The sequence below is a fragment of the Notamacropus eugenii genome, chromosome 1 (assembly GCF_028372415.1).
Source record: "Notamacropus eugenii isolate mMacEug1 chromosome 1, mMacEug1.pri_v2, whole genome shotgun sequence".
Classification (NCBI taxonomy): Eukaryota; Metazoa; Chordata; class Mammalia; order Diprotodontia; family Macropodidae; genus Notamacropus; species Notamacropus eugenii.
Window position 1 is genome coordinate 520,436,480 of NC_092872.1, and position 10,527 is coordinate 520,447,006.

At 43.8% G+C, this 10,527-nt stretch overlaps 1 protein-coding gene across 1 annotated transcript; it reads left to right on the forward strand.

Annotated features, from left to right (window-relative positions):
• Positions 1-802: 802 nt before the first annotated feature.
• OCSTAMP (osteoclast stimulatory transmembrane protein) lies at positions 803-4,291 on the forward strand. The gene is made up of 2 exons (XM_072633660.1): positions 803-1,888; positions 2,884-4,291. The coding sequence occupies exons 1-2, from the start codon at positions 836-838 to the stop codon at positions 3,163-3,165; spliced, it is 1,335 nt and encodes a 444-aa protein (XP_072489761.1). The 5' UTR covers positions 803-835; the 3' UTR covers positions 3,166-4,291.
• Positions 4,292-10,527: the final 6,236 nt, after the last annotated feature.

A 10,527-nucleotide genomic window follows, 5' to 3' on the forward strand; every position in this document is an offset into this window, starting at 1 on the left:
AAGATGGAGAGGGGGAAGTTAGGATCTGGAGACCTAAGGAGGGGGAGATTGGCTAGGGGATAGGGCTTTTCATTCATTCTCTTGCTCACTCATTTGTTCATTGATTTATGTGTGTCAACACATTGAGGCTGGGCGATTCCATGGCAAGGCTTACCAGTAAGCAAATAAACCTCGGAGTGTAGGCAGGTGGAAAGGTAGGGAAATCCAGAAAGATTGTTTGAGGTCAGGTTTCACAGGGCCTTGAATACTAGATTGTGGCACTAAAGGTACAGTGCTATATAACAGAAAAAAAACCCTTTGAGTTAGAGTCTGAAGACTTTTGTGGGTAGAATGTAAAAATCACTGGTGATAGTCAGAGGGTCTGAGTTTGAGTCCCCCATTACTATCCATACAACCTTGGACAAGTGAGATACATCTTTGAACCTCAGTTTCCTCATCTTTTAAACTAAGGAATTCATCTTGATGACCTCTGAAGTACCTTCCAGTTGTCATCCTAGGAAATCCCAGCTCTGTTTTTTGTTACCTGTGTGCCTGTGGTCAATCAACAAGCATTTATTAAGCACCTACTATGTGATAGGGGCTGGGGATGGATACAAAGTCAAAGGCAAGACAGTCCTTGCTATCAAGGAGTTTATATTCTATCAGAGAAGAAAACATGTGCATATATAGGTATACCCAGGGTATATGATACATATACACATGATAAATTTGAGCAAATCTGGGTAGGGGAAAGTACTAGCAGCTAGGTCACAATCCCTCTGGGCCTCAATTTCTCCCTTTATAAAATGGGGGTGGGGTCTCTAAGATTCCTCCTTGTCATAAATTTCAAGATCATATGGCTTTTCCTGAGCTTACAGAAGCTTCCTGGTCTCTCCCATGCAGGAATTGGCTTTGGCATTCGGGGCTCCTGAAGGCCCAGGAGCTGTTGCTGGCAGCCTGGGAGGTGTATTCAAATCCTGTCCCAGCCAGCTGTGGGCAGCTGTTAATTCAGCTTCTGCTGTGTGCTCTCATCGCTGTGGCTGCTGGTGGGTTTGCCTATAACTGGTTGGCTGCCTCCCTGGTATACTCAGTAAGGACCTCTGCTACAGGAGCCATAGTTTGTGGCTTCTTGCTTTTCCTGGCCCTGGGTCTAGTCCATCCAGCCCGGTGTTTGCTTGCCATCACTGTGCCTACGTTAGGCACAAAGCAGGGCCGCCGTCTGCTTCTGTCTTCTGGTTTTGCAGAGCTGGCCACCCACGTGGTACCCAACATTCTGGCCAACCTGGGCGCTACCACCCAGGTACTGAGGTGTGTCGCCCAGGGCTCTCTGGAGAGCTTACTCAACTCTACCCACCAGTTAGAGGCGGCCACAGTGGCCTTGGACCAGGCAGCTGGGCGGGCAGGTAGTCGGGGACTGTCTCTGGAGACCCCTAGCAATGGCTCGGCGCTGTATCTCCAGATGCTCATGGTCACCCAGAGAGTCTACGAGGATGTCTCAGCCCTGGAGGTGTTGGTCCGGGGATTGGCTCTGGGCACCAATAGGGTGCTGGCTGGAGTCTTCATACTCTCCCTCCTGTCTGAGTCGGTCTGCTACCTGAAGGGCTATCTGACCAACCTGAAGTTTGATAACCTTTATAACAGCAAACAGCTGAAGCAGCTACTCAGAGAGAAGCAGAACAGGCCCCACGTAGCTTCTTCTCCAGCTCTGGTCCTCAGGGTGACTGGACTGAGGCTCTCCCGGGCTGAAATTTTCCACTGCCTCTTTCGTTTGGCATTTCTGGGCATGCCCCTGGTGGCCATGGCTGTGGTTGTGGCTGCAGATTATGTGGCCTTCCTTCTGGCAAGCATGGCTGTGGACTGGACCCAGAAGCTGCCCACACTGCCCATCCATCTGAGCGTCAAGTATAATGTGAGTAGAAGAATAGAGGGTAGGGGCTGGAGGCAGAGGGCTGAGAGACCCTTGGGAGGTGGGGGAGATCTGGTACTTGAGGGTGACCCTAGAGGTGATCATTTTCAAACTGTACACAGACCTGCAGTTTCATAAACTCTCAGAGCTAGACAAAGTCTAAGAATTTTATTTTTGAGGCAATTGGGGTTAAGTGATTTACCCAAGTGTCACAGCTAGTAAGTATCTGAGGCTGGATTTGAATTCATGTCCTCCTGACTCCTGGACCAGTTCTCTATCAATTATATGCCCCTAGCCAAGGTCTTAGACCATAGTACATACACAGGACAGAGAATTGAAATGCTGGCATGGATGAAGAGTTGGTTCTTGAAATCAGGCTGACTTAGGACTCTCCCAGCTCTCAAATCTATGACCTCCATTCTATAGGGGCATGTGTCATCCTAGAACAGAGGTGACCCTTGAGTTCCCAAAAGCTGGACTGGCAGAATGCTGAACAAATGGTAAAGGCTTGAAATTTAGACTAACAGACAAGCAAAGGACCTCAAAGAGTTCCCTAATTATGGGGTTGGCCACCAAGGAGGGGGATGTCAAACATCCTTCAAGGAAGCAGAGGATCATGGATTTAGGACCGGAAGATACTTTAGAATACTGGTGTCAGAGCTAGGAGGAACCTTAGCATATAAAATGTCAGACCTGGGAGGGACCTTAGAACACAGAATATTAGACCTGGAAAGGACTTTAGAACACACAGAATGTCAGAGATAGGAAGAACCTTAGAACATAGAATGTCAGAGCTAGAAGGAGCTTTAGAATATGAAACGTTGGAGGACTATAGGAATCTTCTGCTTCCTTTCACTTTAAAAGAGAAGGAAACTGAGCAGAAAATGACTTAGTCAAGGTCACATAGCCAATTAGTGTCAGGGTCTCCTGAGAAATGCTTAAGAGAAATAGCTTCTGCACTACACCCTCACCTTTGGCATCTCCCCTTGCCCTTTCAGGCCAAGTACACAGTCCTTCCCTTCATCTCCTTCATCTTTAATCAGCCTTCTGAAGAGAGATCCTTGGACACCTACCAAAATACATATAAGTGGGAGCTACGCTTCACTTCAGACAGTTGCCAGTTGCACCCAGCTCATCCCCCACAATACACAGCTGCATTGGCCGCTGGGACCCTCTTCCTCTTTGCTTCTGCCACAGTCTTCCTGGAGACTTATGCCCGGCGGCTGGGCCACAGAGCAGCTGCTTCCTTCTTCCAGGCCCAGGAGGAGCAGAGGATCTGATACCTGTTTGCCCAGCTCCACCGAAAGCAGCAGAAGAGGCCCCAGTTTCCTCCTGCTCATGTTCCCCAGTCTTCTAGTCTGGATTGGGTCTGAGACCATTCAGACAAGCAAGGAGTTGGAGATCAAGGGGTACCTTAGAATGCTATGCGAATCTCAGGGATGCTCCCCCAGGTCATTCCCTCAGACCTTCTGGACAATAGAGCTCCCTTTCTAGCATGTCAAATTCCTCCTGTGTACCTGGAACACTCAAGAACACCTGAACTGGGAGGCATCTCAGAATGAAAATCAGAGCTGGAATGGGTCTTAAAACAAACTAATTGATCGGCAAGCTTTTAGTAAGCACTTACTACGTTCTGGGCTCAGTGCTAGTCAGTAGGGATATGATGACAAAAAATGAAGCAGCCCCTGCTCTCAAGGAATTTAAGTTCTGGTCTACCCTTCTCATTTTACAGAGGAGGAAACTGAAGAGCAGAGAAGTTTATAGGTTCATACCTCTAGAAATGGAAAGTTCTAGAACCTCAAAGGCCAGCTAGGTTAATCCTGCCATTTTAGAAATTGGGTTCCATAGAGATTAATGGGCTTACCCAAGGTCACACAGATGCCAAGTAATGGTGGTATGATTTGAACCCAAACAGATACTCTGAGTCTAGAACCATTGCTCTTTCCCTCCTTAAGCAGATAGTAGCAGAGCTGAGATTGAAACCTGAGCCTTTTGGCTCCAAAACTGGGGCTTTTCCCCCTCTACCACACTGTCTTTCCATTGCCTATTTTTAGACCCTCCTGAATTCTCAAAGGTCTCCTGACTCATTTATATTGTTCTGCTTTGTTGCTTTAGAGCAGATAACAAGGTTAACAGTTTGACAATCTCTTCTAGCTCTTCTGGTCAGTTCTGACCAGGGCTCTGGGCTGTTTTATTCGCTCTTTGATCCTTTCCTGATGGTAACTCATCTCCCCAAATCAGAGTTCCATGAAGGTAAGAACTTCATCCATTACTTCTGTCCCCACCCTACCCTAACCAGCACGAGGCTGAGCATTTAATATATATTTATCAATATATGTATTTATTAAACTATGTGTAAATAGTTCTGGTTTTCATTTAAAATAAAACTGCGTATTTTAAACTTTGTATGGGGAAAGACTAATTCTAGTCTGTGCCTCTTGGAGAACGAGGAATGTTTAACCTTGAGAAGAGAATGGTAGAGAATATGGTCATTGCCTTTCAGTGTCTGTCACAGGGAAGGGAAGTAAACTTGTTTTACTTAGATGTGGAACTTGGAAAGTAATCTTCACTCTAACACACCAAGAATGTGAGCCTTCTGAGATCTCCAAGACTGGGAAAACCACCTCTTCCTGAGGTAGCCCCTTCCACTTCCAGATAGCACCAATTGTCATAAAGTTTTGTTTTGTTTCTGATGTCAAGTTTAAATCGAGTTCTTTGCACCTTCCTCTCATTGCTCCTGGTTCTGCCCTATAAGGAAAACCAAGACAATCTAGATCCCCGTTTAAATGACAGTCCTTTATGACATGAAGGTAGTTCTCATGGTCCCCCAAATCTTCTCTTACTTAGGCTACAGAGCATGAACTCAAGGTCCATCATTCTCCTGGCTGAATTTATCTCTGCTGTCATTTTAAAGTTATGATACCCAGAACTCTTCATATAATATCCCAGAGGCATTGTTGTTGGGGCATTATCAACTTCCTGTTCCCAGAACTTATGTCATCTAGTCAAAAACACATATTTGAGAGAAGGAAACTAAGTTCCAGAGGTTAAAAAGTGTCTGCCCAAAGTCACACAGTAAATAACAGAGGCAGGATTTGAATCCAAGTCTTCTGACTCTCAGTCCAGGGTTGTTGTTGGGTTGTTTCAGTTGTGTACAACTCTTCTTGGCCCCATTTGAAATTTTCTTTGCAAAAATACTGAAGTGGTTTACCATTTCCTTCTCCAACTCATTTTACAGATAAGGAAATTGCGGCAAACAAGGTTAAGTGACTTGCCCAGAGTCATACAGCTAGTAAGTGTCTTAGGCCAGATTCTAACTCATGAAGATGTCTTCCTGGTTCCAAGCCAAGTGCTCTATCTACTGCACCATCTATCTGCCTTTACTTACCCCAGTACTCTTTTAAATACTACTAAAGGCTTATGAAAGAACCCAGCTCCAATGCAGCAGCTCATATAGGGGAAGGAAGATGAGATTCTTCCTGGGTCAGTCGAAACAGGGACTGTCCTTTGCAGCTTTGGGGTAAAGATTAAGTACGGTGCAAGAGGAGATACAAGAAAAGGGTCTCTTCCTATTCTAAAGACTTAAGATTCTTAATGAAACAGAAATCCCAGGTGGGACCCATTTACTGCCTGGGGTCCTTTCCTCACAGACTTCCTTCATCAGCTGCTCAATGTTTATTTTGAGAGCCCAAGGGAATGGTGGAGGTGGAGGGGAGGGGGCATCTGGAATGTAGTGGAATGAATCCTTGACTTTTCAGGAGATCTGGGTTCATATATTGGCTCTGATATTACTCTTGTGATCCTGGATAAGTCAATTAACATCTCTGAACTCCATTTTCTTCCAACATAAAATGGGTCTAATAATAACAGCCAACATTTAGAGAGAGCTTTAGGCTTTTCAAGGCATTTTCCATCTGTTCCGTTATTTTATTTTCACAATGACCCTGCTAGGCCAATAATATGATTATCTTTGTTTTACAGATGGTGAGGAAATTGAAGCTGAGAGAGGTTAAATGACTTGCCCAGGCAGGAGCATTCTAGAGCCAAATCAAACTATCTCATTTTTAAAATTCAGTATGATCATTTATACCCAGAAAATTAGCAAACACTACAAATCAGAGCTTGATTTATTGTTTTATAGATCATTTAGAGACTAAAGAAGGTAATGAAGAAAATGTTAATAATACAGGTTAATATTTTTCTTTCAGGTCAAATTTAAAAGTGGGTCCTGTATACATGCCCTCCCTCCCCCCAAGAGTTGGTTGTTAAACACTTACTATCATACATCATGCCCAAGGTCCCCACAGATATGAAGTGTCAGAGGCAGGGTTCAGACTCAAGGCTTCCTGACTCCATACATTTCACAACCTAGTGGCCCTATGGAGTATGTGCTTTATATTACCTACCTCAGAGGATTGTTATAGTTAAAGTGCTATAAAAATGTGAGCTAGTATTATTAGAGGATTGTGTAGAAGTCGAATATAGTTCCCTGATCCCAGGGGAGAAGGGGAAGGATGATGGAAAACAGAGGTAGATTCATCCTATCAATGAGTCAGGCTCATCAAGACTGACTGAGTCAATGGAAACAAATCTGACTGCATCTATGGAAATTCCCTACATAGGGAAATAAAGATCTGGTCTTAGGATCAATAAAGGGCGGTCTAGAATGAGCTCTGACTCCCAGAATAGTCCTGGTGCTTCCCTTGAAGCAGAGTTGGCTCTCCCTAAAGATTGTAGAGCCTAAGGTAGAAGCATTCTATGAATTTGGTATCATGGCTTCTACGTTTGAGCCTCATCTCTTCTCCTCATGTGCTGTGTGACCTTGGACAAGTCACTTCATTGAACCTATTTCCTCATTTGAAAACTGAGGGAGCTGAATTAATTAATCTCTATGATATTTCCCAGCTCTAAAATTCCTGAGGAAATATGGAATCTCAGAGCTGAAAAGATTTCAGAGCGCATCTGATTCAATCCCTGTTCTAGAAGGAATTCCCTCTACAAGTTCTCTGACAAGTGGTCATCTAAAGTGAACTTGAAGATTATTTCACAATGGAAAGCTCCCTATCTCCCAAAGCAATACACTCCACATTAGAATAGTTCTCATTGTCAGCAAATTGTGAGACCTTGGGCAAGTCACTGAAACTCCTTTGACCTCAACTGTAAAAGGCGGAGTGTGTGTGTGTGTGTGTGTGTGTGTGTGTATGTTTGATTGCTTTTTTTTTTTTTCAGTTATATCCAGCTCTTCCTGACCCAATTTAGGGTTTTCTTGGCAAAGATACTGGAGTGGTTTGCCATTTCTTTCTCCACTTCATTTTACAGATGAGGAAGCTGAGGCAAACAGAAATAAGTGACTTGCCCATGGTCACACAGCTGGTAAGTGTCTGAGGTCAGATTAGCTACTGGAAGTTCTCTTCCAGTTTTAATCTGTGAACCTATGAATTTTTCATAGGATCATAAAAATTAGAGCTGGAAAGGACCTCAGAGGTCATATAGTTCAAGCCTCTAATTTTACAGACGAGGATGGTGAAGCCAAGACAGATTAATTAACTCACTCAAGGTCAAACATCTGGCATCTGAGGCAACACTTGAACACCAATCTTCTTGACCTCAGGTCATCCTCTATGTCAAACTGAGCAAAAATTCTGCCTTTCCTGACAGTCTTCCTCACTTTCTGCTTCTACCTTTGGAGCCAAACATGATGAGTCCAATTCCTCTTTCATGTGATACTTCAGATACTTGAAGGCAGCTATCATATTTCTTATTCCTCCTCTCCCAGGCTCCTACCAGGGGTATCTTTTCTTTTATTGGGTAAAATGATGTTAGTTCCTTCAACAGATCTTTGAATAGCAAAACTTCTACCCTCTGGTCATTTTCCTCTAGATACTCTCTAGTTCTGCCCAGAATTGGGCATGATACTCCAGGTGCTCTGACTAGGTCAGAGTACAGAGGTATTATCATTTTCCCAGCTCTGGACCCAAGATCACATTCCATGGTCCTGTGTTTCCTTTGGCCTGAGCCCTCTTTCAGGATTTCTGCCCCATGGCCTTGATATCCCAGGGAGCCAGTGAGATCACAAAAACATGGTGCAGTGAAGGAAAAAAAAACCCCACTGAACTTAAAAATCACATAACCAGAGATCAAATTATAACTCTACCATTCACAATCTATGTGGCCTTAGTCAAGTAATTTAATCTCTCAGTTTCCTTAGCTGTAAAATGAGAGTGCTGGACTAGGCGACCTCTGGGCTCCTTTCCAGTCCTATGGCCCTATGGATTTTAGGCATCATCTCAGCCAGCCCTGGACCAGAGTGTGGAGGTGCAAGTGCTCAAGGTCACACAGCTAATAAGCAACAAAATTGAGATTTGAACCCTTCTACATTTTTCAAATACAGTAAGTGACCTTTCCGTGACTCAGACCTTTACTGAAAATGCTACCAGAGGTCAAAGTGGTTGATTGACAAACTTGATTAATCAGTTTATTGGCCTCTTCATCTTGTCTCTTTCTCTCCCAATTTCCCTTCTTTCCACCTACCCTCCTCCATCTTCCCTCCTGCCTCTCCCCATCCCACCATTTTCTGCCACCAGAAATAGTTCCTTTGGATACACTTGGAATCCATCCAGCTAGATGGGAGAAAAAGGGGATGGGGAGGGAACATGAGGGGGAGGTGATATGTTGTGGAAAAAGTGACACCATTTTCACCGAGCCTTTTCTCCAAAGGGACACTCACTCTTCTGCTCTCACTCTCTCCTCCTTCTTCCCTCCAGCTCCAAACCCACCCTGGGACCTGTCCCTGGTGTTGATCCAATAAAGACTTAGCTCAGGCAGGGAAGACTCCATGCAGAGATGAGAATAATCAATTGGCCTTCATGCAATCTTTGGGTTTTCTGTATAATTATCATCCGGGTTTAAGTCATCAAGTTATTTTAATAACTATCAAGTTATTTTAACAAATCTTATCAGAATCACATCTGTAAACCCCTCCTGGGAATGATGAGGTATTTTAAGGCCATGAATCACCAGTTACTGATAAGCTGATCATCACTCCAGCCACTTTGCCACCCACTCCCCCAAGATGTTTGTTATTCATCTCTGTCTATTATATTCAAGGGCTCCATAACACACATCTCAGCCTCCAAGATGGTAATAAGTCTGCCCTCCGACCCTTGAGGTCTAAGGCTGAATTGGCACATTGGTCCTCAGATGCCCACAGTTCTGTAGTAACAATTCATTCTATCTGTCCCTCAAGCTATCAGGAGGAGGGGATCTGGCTATTTTCCCAGGATGGGCTAACCTAACTTAAGCCAGCAGGAGCCAAGAGAACAGAAAGGAGCAGAGAAAGTTTAGGGACATTTGGTATCCAGTATCTAGTCTTATGTTTATACGGTGTGAGGGGCATTGGGAAGACCACTCTCTTTCATCAGTGCCTGTAATTGTGGCATTCCCTCTCTCCAGATTCTTCACAACTAATTTAAGGAGAATAAACAGAGAGAAGGAAGTTTGCCCCAAGATTTATCATTACCAAATTCAGTTGCACTGCCTAGAGGCTGCCTCTGGCTTTCTTCCTTCAGGGAATAATCTCTTTGATTCAAAGACCTCATACTTCCTCTTCCCTGGATATCTTCCCATGACACCTATTGAAAGGTTGGGCACAGTGCTGCTGGCCCACGGAACATCTCAGGTTCCTTGCTTCCAGACTGATGTCTTTGCTGCCAGAAATGGAATAGGAAGACTTGCTTTGATGGCAAAAGACCTGGGTTCTAGTTGCACCCCCAAGACTGGTTTCCTTGGACAAAGATGTAAGTCTCATTGAGATGCAGTCTCCCCATTTCTAAAATGAGAAGGGAGAAGTCCTCTAGGCAGTAATGACCTCTTCATACTACTCCCTTCCTCAAACTACCAGAGCAATTTATTTCTCTCTTAAGTACTCAGTATGCCTTTGTATACCTTAAAACATTAAATAAATGTGAATCATTTTTATTATCCTTCATTTTAGTTATTTTTACACATGCAACAACCCTTCCTGAGAAGCAGTATGGTGTTGAGTCAGGAAGACCTAGATTCAAGTACAGCCAAGAGACATACTGGCCACTTATTCACTTGGTCACTGTGGAAATGGTGCTGCAGAAAGGACATTGAATTTGAAGTCAGTTCAAATCTCAGTGTTTTTTTTTGAATCCCAGACATTCTACTTGCTACTTGTGTGACTTTAGGCAAGATATTTAACTTCTCTGGTCCTCCATTTCCCCATCTGCAAAATGAAGGCATTGATTAATTAAATAACTTCTTAGGTTCTTTCAAGTTATAAATCTATGGTCTGAAGATCTTGGGTCATTCAGGCTTTCATTGTCTCAGGCACGTCTCTAAGACTATTAAATAATTATGGGTGAGTTGTTGGTCTGTATTGATGGAATTTCTTCAACACCAATAGGCTCCCTGTATCGACAGTGAATGGACAGATCCGGACAAAAACAAAACAACAGCAAAAAACCCAAAAACATCCCCTCCCAGATTTTAAACTTCATAAGGACTTGTGCTATCTTTGTTTTTGTATTCCCTAGAACTAAGGATGGAGATTTACCTAAGGCAGATACTTTCTGAATGTTGACTCAATAACCCTGGGCTTTGTGGCTAGTTAAACAGTA